The sequence below is a fragment of the Brassica napus genome, chromosome A2, assembly GCF_020379485.1.
Source record: "Brassica napus cultivar Da-Ae chromosome A2, Da-Ae, whole genome shotgun sequence".
Taxonomy (NCBI): domain Eukaryota; kingdom Viridiplantae; phylum Streptophyta; class Magnoliopsida; order Brassicales; family Brassicaceae; genus Brassica; species Brassica napus.
Window position 1 is genome coordinate 25,077,634 of NC_063435.1, and position 19,426 is coordinate 25,097,059.

Sequence of the window (19,426 nt, forward strand, 5' to 3'; positions counted from 1 at the left end):
TTTATGTTTTGTTAAACTATTTTAATCTTTATGTTTTGTTAAACTATTTTACACAGGGGGCTGATCTCCTTAGAAGGGGAGCCACTCGCCACGATGCTTCCAGTTTCACCATTCTTGAAACTCTTATGAACCACAAAGCCAATATAAGAACTCTGTTTCAATCCAACGGCTGAATTTTGTCACAGACCACCGCTAAGCCTGAAGAGGGAAGAGAAGTGGAGTGCTGCATTTTGGAAGATGGTTACTTGGAGTTTACAAGATGAAGATGGAACCCGTGACGAGGAAGACGAGGAGAAGTGTTACTTGGAATATCCTAACGTTGAGGATGTAGACAATGTGTGATCTTAGCGATGAAGATTAATGTAGCTTTAATATATGCTATTACGGTCCTTGAGCTCCCTAACAAGTACTAGCAAACAATGTGTATTTTGAAAAAAACAAAATAATTTTGTAATGCAAATAGTTTGAAACTTTGAGTATTTATTCAAACAACGGATATATACAGCGTTGATAACTTGATATGGATCCCCAAATAAGCTGGTGTTGTGCTGTCACAATATCTGTCTTTTTAATTTCATATACCTGACGTAAGCTTCTTCATCTTCTTCTCTTTTCCTTTCCGTTGTTCTACGCTCTCTGTTTCATGTTTATGCATTTTTTACATTCTCTATATTTTACCTTAATTATACTTTTTGAATTTTCTTTCCGTTTTGAGAGATGTCTCTAACTTGAGTTAATCGTCAAAAGCTAGGATCAATTTTGTTGTCTTACTTCCGATAAATTTTATTCTTTAATTTGCACAAATCTTAAAAAACATCAACATTCCATAAATCATACCGCTCCACCGATATCCAAAGTAACCAGTCCCGCGCTTGCGCGGGGTCTCAGCACCTAGTTAACCAGAACAAGGGAGTATTACAGTTTTCAGAACACACACAACATGTCCTATTTCATGTCCTTGGCTCTTAGAATGAATGCGTTTGTCCTTCTCACTCTCGCTTTCAACAAATAGAGAAACGCAAAAAACTCTTTTGCGTAAACCCTCTCATGGTTCTCTCCAGCTTCTCACCAATGGAGGTTACACTACTTGGCTCCTTCTCCGTTTTCTCTCCCGTCTCGTCAGAAAGACGACTCTCCAACGCGGTTTTCAGCAGTTCGAAGTCAAACCCGCTACGACAACCGCATAGAGTCAAGGCGGTTAAGGCCGTAGCGTCGAAGACTCATGCAGGTGGTCGACGGATAAGAAAGTGTGAAAACGGAGCGGCGACGGTAGCCAAGGTGGTGGATAATCCGTATTCGGGAGCGGAGACGGCGAGTCCTGATCTGGAGAAGAGCTTGTCGGACTTCTTGGAGGAAGCGAGAGACTTCGTGGGAGATGATGGTGGTCCGCCTCGTTGGTTCTCTCCGTTGGAGTGTAGCTCTCAGGCTCAAGGCTCTCCTCTACTCCTTTTCATACCTGGTTCGTCCCTCTGAATCTTCTACCACCTTATCTAATAATTTCTCCTGTTATAAATTATGTTTTACAAAATTATACCAAATTAGATGTTATTTTATCTATTAATAAAATAATTTATTTTTATATTCAGAAGATTGTAAAATTACTAATATAGTTATGTAGATAAATTTTTTTTAAAGCTGATTTATTATGATCTACAATTATGATATGGGAAAGATTACATAGACGATTCGACAACCGACAATACTACCTGTCTTATGAAGACCTACGCCTAACTGCATCACCTGAGCCGTCCTATGAAGATCTACGCCTGGCCAGATTTACTTGCACCATGTTGAAGATCCCTTAGAAGCCTTTCCTCTGTAGTCTGCATAATTGTTTAATAAACCGTCCTCTCCGGGACTTGAAACCTGGATTTCCTGTAATCTGCAATAAATTGCATAGTCTGGGATTTGAACCCCAAACTTGGGTGTAGAAACCTTTAAACCTTAACCAGTCACTACAAGAAAACAGGGGGATTCTGATGGCCGAAATCGTCGGAAATTCGTCGGAAAAGACCTATTCCAACGAATTTCTGACGAAGGCGTTCGTCGGTATCATTTCGTCGGAAAAAAAGAATTCGTCGGAATTTCGTCAGACCTTCCGATGACTTTCTGACGAATACCGAGAAATGTCATTCTGACGAACTTCCGACAATATTTCGATGCGGACACACGAGACCAGAGTTCATCGAAAAAACTATATACCGACGGAGACGGATCCTCCGAAGATACCGATGAACTGAGGCCTCGGTAAATACCGACGGACTATGAGTCGTCGGTAAATACTGACGGACTATGATTCGTCGGTAAATACCGACGGACTATGATTCGTCGGTAAATTCCGACGACTCATCATTCGTCGGTATTTTCCGACGACTCTTCATTCGTCGGTATTTACCGAGGCCTTAGTTCGTCGGAATATGTTAATTTTAATACGAATTAATTTTGCATTTTTATATATATTTTTTATATGAAAAATTAATTAATAAATAAATAAAATCTGAAATTTAAAACTAATAATATTATAGAATTTAAATTCATACAAACCGAAATAGAAAAAAACATTCAGAAAATTTAAAATTCATGCAAAACGAAAAAAAAAACATTCAGACAGTTTTAAAAAGCTGAAAAAAACTAAGAACTCGAAGACATCAAACGATCTAGCTTCTGCATTATCTCGGCGTTGAACTTCTTCTGGGATGCCAGCTCAGCAAGGATAGTGGCATTCTCCGAACGGATAGTGGCATTCTCAGAAAGGATAGTGGTGTTCTGCTCCTCCAATGCCCCAATCCGTTCATCTTTGTCATGTAGCTCCTCGAGAATCATGGGATCGGCATACGGAGCTTGCGAAGAAGACGCCGGATACGAAGAAGCACGGCGGGCCAACCCAACTAAACGGCATCCTTTCCTTTTAGGAACCGCCTACAAAAATATTTAAAGTTAGTAAATATGGACAAATTAGTAATCGACATTATAAGAAAAATATATTAATAAAAAAAATTACTTTTTCAACCATCTCATTTATTTGCAATAGGGACAAGTTGGTTGAAGCTCCCGTAGAATCGCCGTCATCAGAGAGAGGCTGAGATTGAGTTGCTATTTCAGCTTCCACCAAATCAACGACACCTTTGATCACGAGATCCTGAATTTGACCCGTCTTCTTGTTAGTGTGAGCCACCTTAATGAGTTGGAGACGATCAACGGGATTACCGTCATTTTCTTCGATCTAAAAAACCGCCATTATTAGCCAAGGAATATATAAAATATTTATTTAAAAAATATAAAGATAAATAATTAAAAAAAACTTACAAGTTCATCTTCCTTAGTAGACATAGAGCAAGCGCCGAGGTTGTGCACATACATACCTTTCCCGCCACGATCGCTCTTCCGGTTCTTGGAGTTCCTAGAAGACGTCTCTGCAGTTTCTTCCTTCTCCCAATGAGCTATCAACTGCTCCCACACCGTCCCGTTGATGAACCGTGGCCTCTTGTTCTTCTGCCAAACTGTCTTCCACGCGTTTATCTGCTTCGTATAAGAGTCCATGGCCTTTTCGTTGAATTTCTTACGGACTGTTTCCGTGAGATCGGAGTGCCAGTTGAACTCTTGCTACAAAACAAACATAATTTAATAAGTAAATATATTTTAAAAAATGTAAATACTTTAAAAAAATGAAGAGTTTACCGCAAACTGACGAAACCACAACTCTCGTTCTTCGAAAGGAATCACACTCCACTTTGAATATCCAAAACGAAGCATGGAGTACATCATCTGGTTGATGCTCCTGCTAATGCCATTTTTCGACTTGGTGAACCTTTAAAAAAAATACAAGTTAGTTAACAAGTTAATTAATGGAAAAAAACATAATACTACAAATTAAAAAAAATACTAACCAAGTGCTATGTCCTCGTCGTGGGTTGGGATGGAGAACCGGGAGATGCTCTCGACCTGGTTGTTGAACTAATAGATCAACTGGCATGACCCCCGGATCCTGTTGAGCAGCAGCGGGAGGGGGCAGCGGGAGCTGGAGCGGGAATATATGCGGGAACCGAGTTTTGTTCGTGAGATGATCCCGATGCACGGGAACTGCTCACCGAACTACGTCGAAGATGGGCTGCGGGGCGGGGTACATCCTCGGACCTAAAAAAAAATTAATACATCAAAAATCTTTTCAAATCATTTCTATTTTTAATGTTTTCATTTATATATTTACAAAAGGTTTTATAAACGTTTAAAAAAAACAATTAAACCTTTTATTATACATAGTTTATTACTGGAAACTTATAAAAAATTATAAAATTTTTTTATTATACATGATTTATATATATATATGTATACAAAATTATAGAAAATTTATAAATATAGAAAAATGTTGTTAAATATTTTTAAAATTTTTAAAAAATGTTTTATTATACATAGTTTATTACTGGAAATTTGTAAAAAATTATAAAAATTTTAAAATTTTTTATTATACATGATTTATATATATATATATATATATATATAAATCATGTATAATAAAAAATTTTAAAATTTTATAATTATAGAAAAATGTTGTTAAATATTTTTAAAATTTTTAAAAAACGTTTTATTATACATATTTTATTATTGGAAACTTGAAAAACGTTTTTAAAAATCAAAAAACGTTTTAAAAACAGTAAAACGTTTTGAATTTTAACAAAAACACAAAATAATTCCAAAAAAAAAACTTAAACAACAATCCAAACAACAATCCTAACTTATATATCCTAAACTATCCATTCAATCCTAAAATTTTCAATCAAACAACCTAAAATCCGAGATCTAACTTCCAAAACCCTAAAAAATTGGGATAAAACAAGGTTGGGATGATTCTTACATGATTTGGGGTTTGGGGAAGAGATATGAGGGTGAGAAGATGATTCGCCGGTGATGGGGGCTCGAGAACGGACGGAATCGCCGTGAAAGGGAGAGAAATCGTGGAGAGAATTGAGAGAGAGCCGGAGGCGGAAATAACGAAGAAGGAAGAAGAAGGGTAATTATATTTAACAATTCCGACGGACACGGGTTCGTCAGTATTCCGTCGGTATCATTAAATATATACCAATTGGCGGTTCGCAAAAATTTCATGCGGTTTGATTTTCCCGGGTAAATTACAATTCCGACGGAATTTAGTTCGTCAGTATATTCCGACGGAATACTGACGACCCTTTCCGACGGAATTCCGACGACTTAGTGTTTAAGGGTTGATTACAAGTTTCTAAAAGCAAAATCCAAATCTTTGATAATATATATAGTATTTGCATAAAGATTTAACAATAGAAATGTTTTTATAACACGAATTTATACAACAACATTTTTTGTAGTGTAAGATTAGATGAATATGATTGTATAAGTATATGAGTGTTAAGATGAGATGTTATGAAAACATGTGATATGCATACATAAATATTTTAATGAATTGTTATATTTGAACGGTTGCGATCTAATACTATACTAAACACTTATTATGTATTATTTTCATAGTTTTGGCATATAAATTTATAGATTTTTATGTTGGAAATTTTTTAAAAACACATGTCCTCGGTAATTCGTCAGAATATACCGACGACATTCCGACAAACTAGGCGAGTTCGTCGGAATGTCGTCGGTATATTGCGACGAATTACCGAGGACATTTCCAGACTTTAATGAAACTCTTTGTCGTCGCTATCTCGTCGGTATTTTGCGAGGGATTTCCGACGGACCAATAAAAAAAAAAAAAAAAAAAAACTAATCCGAATCTTCTGAATCTTCATCAAACTCCCCAACCTCAGCTTCTGGCTCCGAATGTACAACAGCATCAAGTCCAAACTCAGTCAAATCCTCAACGAGTTCAACATTTGCCAAATCTTCAACTGCCTGGGCGTTGCTGGTAGACTCTGGTTGCAATGGTTCATCATCATCAGAAGTTCCATCCATTCGTCCTCTTGGGTTGATTTGCGTTACAGTGACCCATGGATCATCTCTGTACGTCACCCGAGGGGAACTGATGTAACACACCTATACATATCAATTATACAAATATTAGTAAAATATATAACATTAATTAATTATATTGGTAAAAAATTATGAATAGATTGACATACCTGATCAGCTTGCGAACCAAGAATGAAGGGATCATAGTATTGAAGTTTCCGCCGCGAATGAACTGATGTAACACCAAACTCATCAATCTTCACTCCTCTATCTGGGGTGGTGTCATACCAATCAAAATAGAATACTACACAACGCAATCCAACCATTCCAGGAAATTGGATTTCCAATATTTCTTTTATGTTGCCGTAGTAGACATCGTCACCGGAAGAAGATGAAACACCAGCATCATATGTTGTCTTAGAATGACCTTTCCTTGTGAATGCATATCCTCGCGTACAAAATTTTGGATATGATTTGACCACATAGTTTGATCCCTGCACAAATTCGCGTATCCAATCATCGAACACAAAACCTCTGGCCAAACCATCATTCACCTACAAATTAAAAACATATATGAGTGAAAAGTTAATTAGCTTATATTAAATTTAAACTACTCATTTGCATAGGGTAATATGATATATGACTCACATAACTACGAAGCCACACAGCAAATCTATTATCTCTAAGTTGTTGAAGCTCATCTTCTGTTGCATGCCTGTGAGTCATACGCAACTCCGCCATATATACACTATATACAAAAATATTATCAATATGAAATAAATTTATTGAATATTAATCTAACAATGTAAATGAAAAAATATTTTTACCTCTCATATTGTAGAACATCTTCACAGTTGGTGAGCAAATATGTTTGCAAATGAGCGTGCTCAGTGTCCGTAAGTCTGCGCTTCGTGAATTTTCCACTAAGTCGTCCTATTTCCTTGAACATGCTTGGGACAGTAACATGATATGTTGCTCTCTCCCCTCTGTCATCATGCCGAGCAGGTCTTCGGTGTTTTGTATGCACTTCTGGTGGAAAATAATTTTCAGCAAAGATTGCAGTTTCTTCATTGATCACATGTGCCACTATAGATCCTTCCACCCTGCTTTGATTTTTGACCATCTTCTTCAGATGATGCATATAACGCTCAAAAATATACATCCATCTGTACTGCACAGGACCACCAAGTTCCAATTCTCTTGCGAGATGAATAGCAAGATATTCCATTACATCAAAGAATGATGGAGGAAATATCTTCTCAAGGTTGCACATGCTGACTGGTGCGTTTGTCTTCAAATTATTAATACCCTCTTCAGTCACTACTCTGCTGCATAAGTCGCGGAAGAAAACACTTATCCCTGCAATTGATTCATGAACATTACGTGGCAATAATGCTGAAAAAGCAAACGGGAGGAGGCGCTGCATAATTACATGACAATCATGACTCTTCAAGCCACTAAACTTTCCTTCGCTTCTATCAACGCAGTTCCCCAAATTTGATGCATATCCGTCAGGAAATTTCACTTTATCTGTAATCCAATCAAAGAACTCTTCTTTTCTAGCACCATCCAGCCGATAAATGGGAAAAGGGGCCATACCGTTCTCATCAACGTGAAGTTCAGAACGATCACAGATATCGACTAAATCCAACCTTGACTTCAAATTATCCTTCGTTTTACCTTGGATGTTAAGGACTGTGTTCATCAGATTGTCGAAGAAGTTCTTTTCAATATGCATGACATCTAAATTATGCCGCAATAGATGAGTCTTCCAATATGGCAGATCCCAGAAAATACTCTTTTTGTGCCAGTTATGTAGCTCTCCAACCGCACTGACTCGAATGTTTTCATGTCCACCTACATCTGGCGTCCTTTCTGCATCAAAATCCCTAAACTGCTTCAACAAATCTTCCCCACTAACTTCCTCAGGTGGATAAATCAAACACCTGCTTGTTCTTCGTAAACGAAGTTTTACTCCTGCGGTATGGATGATCAGGTGGTAGAAATCGTCTGTGACAGTCAAACCAACACGTTTTCCTTCCGTTCTTTAGTTGGAAAGCATCTGTGTCATCTTGACAATATGGACATGATAGCCTCCCATGTGTTGTCCATCCAGATAACATACCATATGCTGGAAAGTCACTTATTGTCCACATAAGTACTGCCCGCATCTGAAAGTTTTCTTTGCACGAAACATCGTATGTCTCAAAACCATGCGCCCATAGTTGTTGCAACTCATATATCAGTGGTTGAAAAAACACATCTAGTGATCTTTTAGGATGATCTGGACCGGGGACGAGAATTGAGAGAAACAAAAACTCTCGTCGCATGCACAAGCTCGGCGGTAAGTTGTACGGGGTCACGATAACTGGCCATAGAGAATACTGTCTTCCATGCTTTCCAAACAGGCTGAAACCATCAGTAGATAATCCAAGATAAACATTTCTTCTCTCTTCCGCAAATTCTGGATATGTTGACTGGAAATGTTTCCAAGCCTTCGCATCTGAAGGATGTCTAATCTCACCATTTGTGGAATGCTCTGTATGCCATCTCATTGCTTTTGCTGTGCGCTCACACTGATACAACCTCTTCAATCTTTCCGTCAAAGGCAAATACCACATTCTTTTGAACGGGATCGGAACTCTTCCCCTCGTCTCCTGATAACGAGGTTTCCCACAAAATTTGCATACATTTCGTGTCTCATCCGCTCTCCAATAGATCATGCAGTTGTCAATACATACATCTATCACTTCGTACGGTAGTTGAAGACCGGCTACAAGTTTCTGAACCTCGTAGTATGAACCCGATGCAAGGTTATCCTCAGGTAGAATACCTTTGACAAAATCAGTTGTCGCATCCATACATTTTTCAGCCAAATTATAGTATGTCTTAATACACATTAATCTAGTTGCAGATGATAAGACTGAATGACCATCTCTACAATTTTGATACAAAGGTTGTTTTCCTGCATCTAACATATCAAAAAATCTCCTAGATTCGGGATTTGGTTCTTCCCCTCTATAATGATCATGTACCATCTGCTCAGTACCTACACCATAATCTATATCCGTTCTAGGTTCTTCTAACCTAATATCAGGCTGAAGTTCACTAACAGGCTGAAGTTCGCTAGTACTACCATATTCATAACCAGTTTCCCCATGAAGGTACCAAACTTTATAATTACGTGAAAACCCTTTCATATACAAATGAGTCCAAACATAAAATTCTTTTATAACCTTATTATTATTGCAAGTAGAGCAGGGACATCTTAACATACCACTTTTTGCATCCGGTTGCTGTTGAACAAGCCTCATGAATTCTCCAATCCCTTGAACGTATTCTTCCGTAAGCAAATTGGTGTTGGGATCCAAATGAGGTTTATCCATCCACGAACGATAATAAGCTCCTGAAGACATGATTTTCATGGAATTGTTATGACTAAAGAGAAAGAAGAGAGAATGAGGTGTGAATGAGTTGAATGAGGAGGGGTTGCATTTATAGGAAATTGCTTACGGACATCCGACGACTTTCCGACGGAATACCGACAGATATAAAGCATTCCGTCGGTATTTTCCAATCTCAAACGGCTATAAAACAGTCATATATATTTGTCGGCAACGGTCACTTGGTTCGTCAGAAATTCGTCGGAAAATTCCGACGGAATACCGACGACCATAACGGTTATATCTTTTAATCGGAATATCGTCGGAAATTCGACGGAATATTCTGACGACTTTTCGACGACTACAACGGTTATATTGTTTATCGGAATGTCGTCGAAAAGTCGTCGGAATATTCCGACGAACATTGTTTTCTCGGAAATTCGTCGGAATTAGCCGACGGAATTCCGACGATTTCAGATTTTTTGTTTTCGTCGGAAATCGGTCGGAATTCCGTCCAAATTGTCCGACGCCTTTGGCGTCCGTCGAAATCTCCGTCGGAATTCGGTGTGTTTTCTTGTAGTGAGTAGGCTACAATGTTTCCACACTTATGTAGATAAATTAGTGATGCTTTTGTTTAAAAATATTTTTTACTACATGTTCTCTTAAGTTTTGTTTTTAACGCTTGTCAATCAAAAGTATTCTTACAATTCTAGATCAAACTGGCCGGCGACTAAAACTCAAAAAAAAAAAACAGTAGGCACCCATAGACTAATCCCAGACATCCCTTTCTTATTATTTGAGGAGCATTAAAAATAAATAACCTTTAGTTCATGTGTTTATTACAAGTGTGCCATTTTTTACGTGGCAACTCCACAAGCTCTCTCACCTATTCTATTTAAAACCCCTTTGTTAACTAGAGTAATTACACAACATGCCATTGATCAAAACATTATAATTACCTTTGTTTTGTCTACATTTGTCACATATATACGTTGATATGTATTACATCAAACCTTATCATTTATTTTTTGCGTTAGTTACCTTAACCGAAGTTCTACGTATTACATCAAAGATTTTAAAATTATGTTAATTACCTTGACTGAAGTTTTTTCATTAATTTGTTTCAATACAAAAACATTACTGACATACGTAGTGGTCTAATTTTTTTTATTCAAAATGAATATAGATGCGAAAAATTAATGTGCAATTATCAACCAAAGTTTGTTTTCTGAAAAATCCTAAAAATTATTTGATGATCAATACATGCTCAAGTGATTGATTTTCTTAAAAATGCGAAAAAATATTTGTTCTCTTAAAAATATATCAAGAAAAAAACTTTTTTTCTTAAAATAGTGAAACAGAAGAACCATGCATATGACATATACTTGCCCCGTTTCACTAAATTGTTAGATGATCTCCGCATTGCGATTGTAGAAACTAAGGTACAATACGATTTTCTGGCATACACATATAAAAACTTACCTTAGGTGATCTATCGTAATTAAGATTTTAACGCCAACTTGCATAATGCAAATAATGGCGGAGCAAATTGCCCATGATTCAAAAGTTATTTGCAAGAACGAAATTGATTGATGATTGGGAAAAAGGAAACTTCTAATAACTTTTAACATATTTTTAAATTACAAATTTGGTAAACTGATGGTAATAATACGTGATTTGCGAGGACTTGACTTTTGTATATAAGGAACGTAGATTAAGGTTCAAATTATTGTAATCAATTAATAATCATGAACTTTCTTGAATTTGTTCAATTGCGATTGATAAAAGGAAGTTTGCTTTAACTATGTACAATATTAAAGTAATTCTTGACTAAGATTGGAGCGCAAGTTATGTGTAATATTCGATTTAGTTACGACCATTATTTCGAATCCATATGACCACACGGCTATTCCTTTTTAGTATAAATATACGGCTTCTATAATTCAGAAAACTCACCACACATTTCTTCTCGACTTTGCTCATATCAAACATTCTCTCAAGCAATCAAACGGTTGGCTTTAACTCTGTTTCCGATTTGAAACCATTCAAGACATTGTTTCTTTTATATTTTATTAGTCTATTGTTTATGTTTCGTTTTATTTTATATTTTTAATTTATTTTATGCAAACAAATATACAATTTTTAAACAAAATTTTCGCAGCTTAATTTAGATTGCCATATTAAATTTTGTCTAACCCTTACTTTATAACATATAGTATTTTTTTGCTATGACTTTAACTTTTATTATGTCTACAAATTAAAAGTGTTAATATTTTGAAATCTATTTATTCCGCGCAGGGCGCGGGTTATCACCTAGTGTTCTCTTAATTGATATGCATAATTTTAAAACATCTTCTAATAAAAACGAGAGAATATTTATTTTGATACCGGAACTGTATGTAAGAAAACCGGATATTATTGTCATTTTTAAACATCTACAATATCTAATTAAGGAGATCTCAATGATAACTATGGTTGGATTTGGTTTCTGTCTCTGGGGTTGACCCCACATGGTGTATCCTCATTCCTCACCAGACCAGCCATATCGCTATAATGGCAACATGAAAGCAGTTTCATTAATGATTATGGCCAGGACGTCAATCCTTGGCTTTAAACCATATATATAAGATGTAGATTATATATAAAAAACAATCATTCAAAATAAAACTCTGTGTAGATTTTATGGTTAAGCAAGAGAAGCTAATGATCTTTTTGAACTAGACCATAGACATTTTTGTGTACTCTTTTTTATTGGTAATTTTAATAACAACTATAAGGCCACATTAGTTTGATAAACTTTAAACCTAGCATAATCAGTTTTGAATGAACTATAATAAGTTTCTGTGATATAGACAATCTCGTTTGCATGAACACTGAGAGGCTAAAAAAAAAAACTAAAAAACCTTGTAGGTATTGATGGTACTGGACTTGGGCTCATTCGGCACCACAAGAAACTTGGGGAGTGCGTGACTTCAAATTCTCCACTTCTTTAGAATCTTGCAACTTCAAGAACATGGTATCTCTGTATCTTGAGATACCTCATTTTGACATTTATGATGTTGTTGTTGTCTTTGAGTAGGGTTTTTGATGTATGGTGCCTTCATATTCCGGTCAGGGACCGAAGTCCTGCTAAAGGTTCCTTCTCTTGCTCCATCCTTTGTTAACCGAGAAGATAGGCCTATTGCGTATAAAGCCTTTTTGTTTGTGTGTTTCAGACTTGGTCCAACTTATTGAGGGGACAGTTAAGTCGGAGAGCTATCGTTTCCCAAATAGACCTATATATTTAGTTGGAGAATCTATTGGAGCGTGCCTTGCGTTAGATGTTGCAGCTAGGAATCCTAATATCGATCTTACCTTGATATTGGCTAATCCAGGTACAAAGTTGAGTCTTATATTGTCGTTAACATGTCATTCATCATGTACATCATCGTAGGCATTGTTTGTTACAGCCACAAATGTCAACAACCTCATGTCACAACCTCTAGTAGGAATGCTGAACGTTTTACCAGATGGTGTTCCTACGCTACTGGGAGAAATATTTGGTTTTAAGCATGGTACACTTTTGTTCTCTTCTCATTTTCTGTCTTGACTTCATGCTGTTGATTAAGTGTTTCCAAGTGAATCATAACACACTAGCTGAGTTTTTATATTGTTGCCTCTGGTATAACACAGGCGATCCATTGACTGCAGTGTTAGGTGGAGGGATTCTAAGAGATCTCTTTGCAGTTTCAGCTAATCTTCCTGTACAAACACCTTCTTAGAAACTCATTGATCAATGCGTTTTTTCAGTAAAATATCTCTGACATCATTAAAACATATTATTTTTCAGACTTTGAGTAGGATCTTCCCTAAGGACACACTTCTCTGGAAGATGGAACTGCTTAAGTCTGCTGCTGCGTCTGTAAATACTCACATACACGCGGTCAGAGCTGAAACACTGATACTTCTCAGGTCTATTAAGTTTTCTCTTTTTCAAAATGTTCCCCCAAAAAGTATTCAGAAAATCTTTGACTTGCAAGGAGATGTCTAGGTGTAATGTGAATATGTTGCTATGACCATTTTCAGTGGACGTGATCAATGGCTGCTGAATGAAGCAGACATTGACAGATTCTCACGCACATTGCCAAACTGTATTGTCCGTAAGCTTAAAGACAATGGACACTTTCTCTTTTTTGTAAGTGATCTCTCTCTCTCTCCATTCAATAAATAAGGAAGATGGTCCTTTGAGTCAAAAGATTGATACTAACTACAACTATATCTCATGTTAGGAGGACAGTGTAGATCTGGTTACTATCATCAAATGCACTTGTTTCTATCGCCGTGGGAAGTCTCATGATCACATTTCAGATTACATTATGCTTACCAGATATGAGTTAAAGCAACTAGTAGACGACCACAAGTAAAATTGCTCAACAAAACAAATCAGTCTATCAAATTACAATGTTATAGCCAATACTGAATGATAATTTTTTTTTTCTGTTCTTCAGGCTCTTAATAGATGCTACTTCACCTGTATATCTATCAACATTAGCAAACGGTAAACGTGTGAGGGGCCTTGAAGGTATACCTTCAGAAGGGCCTGTACTATACGTTGGCTATCACGTGTTATTGGGACTAGAGATAGTTCCAGTGATAACTCAATTCTTGAAAGAGAGGAACATTCACTTGCGTGGTTTGGCACATCCAATGCTTTTGTGGAACATCCAAGATGATCGGTTAGTCGACCCACAGGTGTTGGACAAATATAAGATGGTGGGTGCAGTTCCTGTCTCCAACTTCAATATCTACAAACTACTGCAGTCAAAGTCTCATGCGCTTTTGTATCCTGGTGGTATCCGTGAATCTTTTCATAGAAAGGTGCTTCTCTTTCTCTCTCATAAAAGTTTGTGTTCCTAGACTTCTATTAACATGTAGAGAGAGAGAGAGACTTTGCAGGGTGAAGAATACAAGTTGTTTTGGCCAGAGCAACCAGAGTTCGTGAGAGTTGCATCTAAGTTTGGAGCCAAGATTGTCCCATTTGGTGTTGTTGGAGAAGACGACATCTGCCATGTAAGGATTTTCTAGATGTGTTAGCAAAAGAAGCATTAATGAATGTCTCTCTCTCTCTCTGCTCTGCTAAACTCTACTTTAACTTGGTTTGGTGCAATGGATGATATTCTCAGCTTGTCCTGGATGCCAATGATCAAAGAAACATCCCTATCTTAAAGGATTTCATGGATTACATGGCAGAGGCAACAAAGCCAGCTGGAAACTTAAGGTTCTTCATTTTATGTTTTCTCATTCTGACTAATACTATCCAAGTAAAAACTCATGATGAGAACTGATTTTGAACGTCAAAAACTGTTAGGGAAGGAGATGAGACCGAACTTGGAAACCAGATATGCTATCTACCAGGACTTGTACCTAAGATCCCTGGGCGGTTCTACTTTTACTTTGGGAAACCAATTGAAACAGCAGGTTCATATATGCTTTACTCTAGACCTTGATCTCTGCTTCAGATCATCACTGATCTGAACACTTTATGTTCGTCGCAGGCAAGGAACAAGAGCTAAAAGACAAAGACAAGGCTCAGGAGTTTTACTTGCAAGTCAAGTCTGAGGTTGAACAATGCATTGCCTACTTGAAAATGAAAAGAGAGGGTGATCCCTACAGACAATTGTTGCCAAGGATGATGTATCAGGCTTCACATGGTTTCTCTTCTGAAATTCCGACGTTTGATTTCTGAAATGATTCTCGTTTTTGATAATTTACATAATTACATTATACTATGGTAATGTTGTACCTATTTTATAGGTTCCAGTAATGGAACAAAACCATTAAAAGTCTTAGTCTGTGATGTCGAAGTATCTTGGGTTGTCTGGGTAATGGTACTCCACATTCAACTACAACAACACAAAAGGACACATGAATAATCAAAGTTACAATGATGATCAAGACTCAAGAACGCAAATCTCGTACGTACCTTTCCTTCATCAGAATCTGTGTGGCGTTGAGGAAACACGACTCGCAAGTCGTTGTACAGATAGAATCTCCTCTTCCCATCTGCATCCAAGTCTTTCTTTTGCTCCGTAGTTTTGGTTTCTTCAGGTTTCTTTGAAGCTTTCTTGGGTAATGGACAAATAAACCTTAGATGAAGAGCGTACCGTAGAGCACCAGAACCGCTATTACATTCTTTGGAAGATTTTATACAACTTTTCCCACTTTCGTGTAACGAATCTCCTCCTCCCACTGAATTGAACAAATCAGATCCTTCACATTCTTTTTTGTTCCCATGTTTACTGGACTTTTCTTTTTCACAGTTTGTGGCTTCTCTGGTCTTCTCTTGCGTTGCTTCTTTGGTTGGATTAGATGATCCAAGAGTGACCTTTTGGCGCAAGAAAGTCTGTACAATATCCAACAAAACCCAGTTCAACAAAAGAAAAGTAAAATTTAAACGTAAACTTCTTGATACAACACAACATGCAACAATGAGTTCAAAACGCTAAGCAACGCGTTTTTTTTCTAGGCCTTATGCTTTCCTAGAAGCTATACTATTACTCTTCAGAACAAACAAATAATAATTTCTGAAACTGGAACCGAAAAGAACCGAGAGTTTGCTCTGAAATGCCACGAGAAAATGTGTAATCTTTTATGTTCTATTTCTATATTACCTTTGTACCGGCTGGCATATCAGTTAAGTCATAGTTACAGAGGAAGGTGTGAAGAGGTGTTTTCTCAGGATTACTAAGAACCTGCACAAGAGCAGTTCATATCATGAGTAAAACATTCAGAGCTTTTCAAGACTCTCTATTCGCAACACTGAGAAACGGTTTAAATTTGTTAAGGATTACAACTACATTTGTTCAGATCACGATTGGAAGACTAACTAAGTTGCCTTCTTCAGCTGTCAAATCTCTATTGCAACACTTCCAAAAGTATCTATACTAGATGCAGAATAATATCAAAAGAGAAAGAGAAAGAGAAAGAGAAGGGAGATACCAGTTGAATCCGACCCTTCATGGGGATCCGCAGTTGGCTCTTGGAGCTCTGACTATCAAACCTGATTTGACTTGTTTTCAACTTCTGGCTCCAGAAATTGTTCGATTTAGTTCCTCCAGCGAGATCTATGGATGCATAATATAGCAATAAGCAATCATCACCAGAATTGGTTACTGAGAATGGAAGCTTCTGTGATTTTGGAGATATGTTTCCCCCCGCAATACTAAGAACCGCAAGAAAACCGTCAATCTTCTGTAAGAAAAGAGGCAACAACAAAAACTTATTTTCTATTCAAAATGAGTCATCAAAGTATCAGAGTCTAAAAGTAAGAAGAGAACCTGATTTGTTGTCCCACATGACAATCTTCCTGTCAATAGTGACTCCTCAAAAGAACCAACCAATGACCTCTGAATGGGGCGTCCACTCAAGCTTCTAATGAACCTTCTGCATGGAGATGAAGGAGCTGATTCAACACTTCTCTCCATTGAAAACGCTCTCCTTAGAGCATATGCATCATCAAACAATCTACGGTCAACACTTAGTTCTGCTTCTTCACTGATATTCCTTAACTCTTCGACTATCTTCCCGTTTGGGCCACTTCTTAGAGCTTTCATTCTCTCAGAAAACTTCGGACCAAGTGGTGAGAGAGAAAGCGGCGGAGAGACAGATATATCCTTATCACATGGCTTTATACCAGATGTGTCATATACTACTGGTGAATATAAGCAAACCTCACCTTCTGTGGGTCGGTGGAGGTCTATAGAGTCGAATAATGGACCATCAGTGAAGACCATGGACGAGAGTCTGCCACTGTTTGACGCGGTGGAAGAGAGATGCAACCTACCAGCGAGGTTAAACTTTGTGTAATCTTGTGCGAGAGAATCACGGAACCCATTAGCAAGACCAGAATAATTTATTTGTTGGTGGTGGTTACTAGAGCTGATATCAAGCAGGTCACCTCTGAATTTTACAGGGAAGAGAGTATTCAGAGGAGAGAGTACTCTTTTCCTGACCAACGCTCCACCAATATCTACACTAGTTTGTTCGTTGTCTAGTGAGCTAGTTTGGCTTGATGCAAACCCCACTATCCTTCTAGCTCCAGATAGACTCGAGCTAACCTTATCAGCAGCATAGATAGTCGATCCGTGCAATGTACGCGGATCATCAGTGAACTCCAGAGGCTCCAATGATGTTTTCCTATCAAACTCTGCAATGGAAGAGGAGATGCCTCCATCACTTTCTGAATCATGAGAAGTGGCATAGACAGGCAGACTCTGAGAAAGGCTGCAACTTGGCGCAGAAGAAGAAGCTTCACTGGATTGTTCACTTGAAGCAGTCTGTGGCAGACCCATCAGCAATGCTCGTACTACTTTATCAGATAGTCACCTGAGGGTGCCTTATTGGAACTTGGGAGATGTCAGTTTCCAAAATCCCTATTTTATCTGAAAGCTCCTAACGAACTACCAAATATTTACGGTAACAATACTACTGACGACCACTTATCTCTAGCGCAGAACAAATTTAAATTCTAGAACTACGAATCAGTCACAGGCATATTGCTTGCATACAAGAAAGAAACCAAACACTCAACATTTTTATTCTGACAGTGGTTTATGTCGGAAGCTGTCAGGGATACAGTGTTCAATGCTTCCTGAAACGAATAAGACAGGAGAAAACGGATCAATTACATATCAAAAACAATAGGGACATTGACAAAGTCGTTTTGAGAGACTCATAAGCTTAAAGGCATCAGTAAAAGGATCAAACAATATAGATTCATAAACCAGAATCATCCTCAATGATTGATTTGTCAGTGTAAACATCATCAGCAGAAGAACACACACGTTAGTAAAGTAATGGGCAAACTACAAAATGATCAAACGAACACAGCCAACAAAATCTTCACAAGAAAAATAAAGTGAAGCGATCAAACATTATCATCATCTGCAGTTTTGTAGCAGTTCAAAAAAACTTGTGATCATTAATAAATCAATCTGATCAACAAATACTTACGACAAAAAAAAAAACAGCTCATCATCATCGGAAACAACACCTTAAGGAAAAAACGCAGAAACAGAAAATCGCAAAACATTCCGAGATAATAATAATAATAATAATAATAATAATAATAATAATCTCCACCACATCATGAAAAGACGCACCGATGAAGCAATGGATCAGACGGATTCATCAGAGGATTAGGAAGAATCAAACAGAAATCGAAACGAAGAAGAAGAGTCCAAAAGGCTTAATTAAGATTCTGCGCTGTGGGGTAAGAGAGAGAGAGAAGCTGAGATGGAGGTGTAGCTCTTTTGTTCCCACCCTTATCTTTCGTCTCTGTCTATAACCAAATCCCAATATCTCATCGCCATTACTACTATCATCGCTTCTAATTAACATTTTCTCGAGATGCGATTTTAATTATTTCTTTTCTCCTTAATAATATCCATTTCGTTCCTTTTGATTACAAACTCAAAATTTAGCAGGCATTTCTTCTTACTTTCTTTTTGTACTTTACCTTACCGTTTTAAATTATTTATTTCTATTGACACAATGCGACTCCACCGAACATGAAAAAAGTGAGAGAATTAATTTCTTTTTAGAATTAAAAAAAATGACAAGAAAGGACGAGAGAGAGACAAAGAAAGCTGTTGGGAATTGGGATGAGCTTTTTTCCTACCATTTCTCTGTTTCCCATTCTTGATCTCTTCGTGGGCCATTTGTAATGGGCCCACATACTAGTGGATCAACAGAATAAGCCCATCACGTGAGAGATGATGATAATGATTCCCTTCCATTCCATCCAATACAGATGTACTTTTTCTTTTAAAATTAGCATAATACCAACACCAATATTTATGCAAAATGCGTAATTAATGTCGACGATAATCATATCCTCTGACCTTTTACGAATACCTAAACTAGACGATTGCATGAGTGAGAGAGTAAAGGTCGGGAAGCTTCTTCCATCATTTTTCTTCGCTCTCGTCAGCTTCTCCATTTCTTTCAGCTCCTGAACAAACAGTCCTTTTCAAAATTTCTAGTCATAATAAGGAAAGAAAAGAAGGAAGACCTCAGGGAAACGTTCTGAGCTGCATGGAGGATCATCTCCTTTACCTGCGATTGATTTCCAC

The 19,426-nt window shown here is 37.3% G+C and overlaps 2 protein-coding genes across 5 annotated transcripts; one reads left to right on the forward strand and one right to left on the reverse strand.

Moving 5' to 3' along the window:
• Window positions 1–933: 933 nt before the first annotated feature.
• On the forward strand, window positions 934–15,110 carry LOC106402179 (phytyl ester synthase 2, chloroplastic-like). 3 transcript variants are annotated; one of them, XM_048744629.1, is made up of 14 exons: window positions 934–1,459; window positions 12,225–12,276; window positions 12,394–12,449; window positions 12,530–12,688; window positions 12,764–12,868; window positions 13,005–13,057; window positions 13,144–13,265; window positions 13,380–13,488; window positions 13,583–13,713; window positions 13,802–14,171; window positions 14,241–14,363; window positions 14,477–14,571; window positions 14,662–14,771; window positions 14,849–15,110. In XM_048744629.1, exons 1-14 carry the CDS (start codon window positions 1,048–1,050, stop codon window positions 15,037–15,039), a joined length of 2,088 nt encoding a protein of 695 aa, XP_048600586.1. In that variant the 5' UTR covers window positions 934–1,047; the 3' UTR covers window positions 15,040–15,110. The 3 variants fall into 3 exon arrangements, with proteins under 3 accessions (XP_048600586.1, XP_048600580.1, XP_048600585.1); XM_048744623.1 differs by having other exon boundaries at window positions 939–1,459; window positions 12,987–13,057; XM_048744628.1 differs by having other exon boundaries at window positions 945–1,459; window positions 12,987–13,057; window positions 14,250–14,363.
• BNAA02G28390D lies at window positions 15,006–18,907 on the reverse strand. 2 transcript variants are annotated; one of them, XM_013842875.3, is made up of 6 exons: window positions 18,455–18,907; window positions 16,631–17,943; window positions 16,293–16,544; window positions 15,965–16,045; window positions 15,277–15,696; window positions 15,006–15,196 (listed from the first exon to the last, which is right to left on the reverse strand). In XM_013842875.3, exons 2-6 carry the CDS (start codon window positions 17,642–17,644, stop codon window positions 15,140–15,142), a joined length of 1,824 nt encoding a protein of 607 aa, XP_013698329.1. In that variant the 5' UTR covers window positions 17,645–17,943; window positions 18,455–18,907; the 3' UTR covers window positions 15,006–15,139. The 2 variants fall into 2 exon arrangements, with proteins under 2 accessions (XP_013698329.1, XP_013698337.1); XM_013842883.3 differs by having other exon boundaries at window positions 16,293–16,541; window positions 18,455–18,813.
• Window positions 18,908–19,426: the final 519 nt, after the last annotated feature.

Excerpts from the sequence above, each read along its gene's own strand:
- LOC106402179 (XM_048744623.1), top strand. The coding sequence starts at position 1,048 with ATGGTTCTCTCCAGCTTCTCACCAATGGAGGTTACACTACTTGGCTCC. Across the intron at positions 12,450-12,529 it reads GGACCGAAGTCCTGCTAAAG|ACTTGGTCCAACTTATTGAG; the intron begins GTTCCTTCTCTT and ends TGTGTGTTTCAG. Across the intron at positions 13,489-13,582 it reads ATGGACACTTTCTCTTTTTT|GAGGACAGTGTAGATCTGGT; the intron begins GTAAGTGATCTC and ends ATCTCATGTTAG.
- BNAA02G28390D (XM_013842875.3), bottom strand. The coding sequence starts at position 17,644 with ATGGGTCTGCCACAGACTGCTTCAAGTGAACAATCCAGTGAAGCTTCT. Across the intron at positions 16,046-16,292 it reads TGAAGGGTCGGATTCAACTG|GTTCTTAGTAATCCTGAGAA; the intron begins GTATCTCCCTTC and ends GCTCTTGTGCAG. Across the intron at positions 15,697-15,964 it reads ATATGCCAGCCGGTACAAAG|ACTTTCTTGCGCCAAAAGGT; the intron begins GTAATATAGAAA and ends GATATTGTACAG.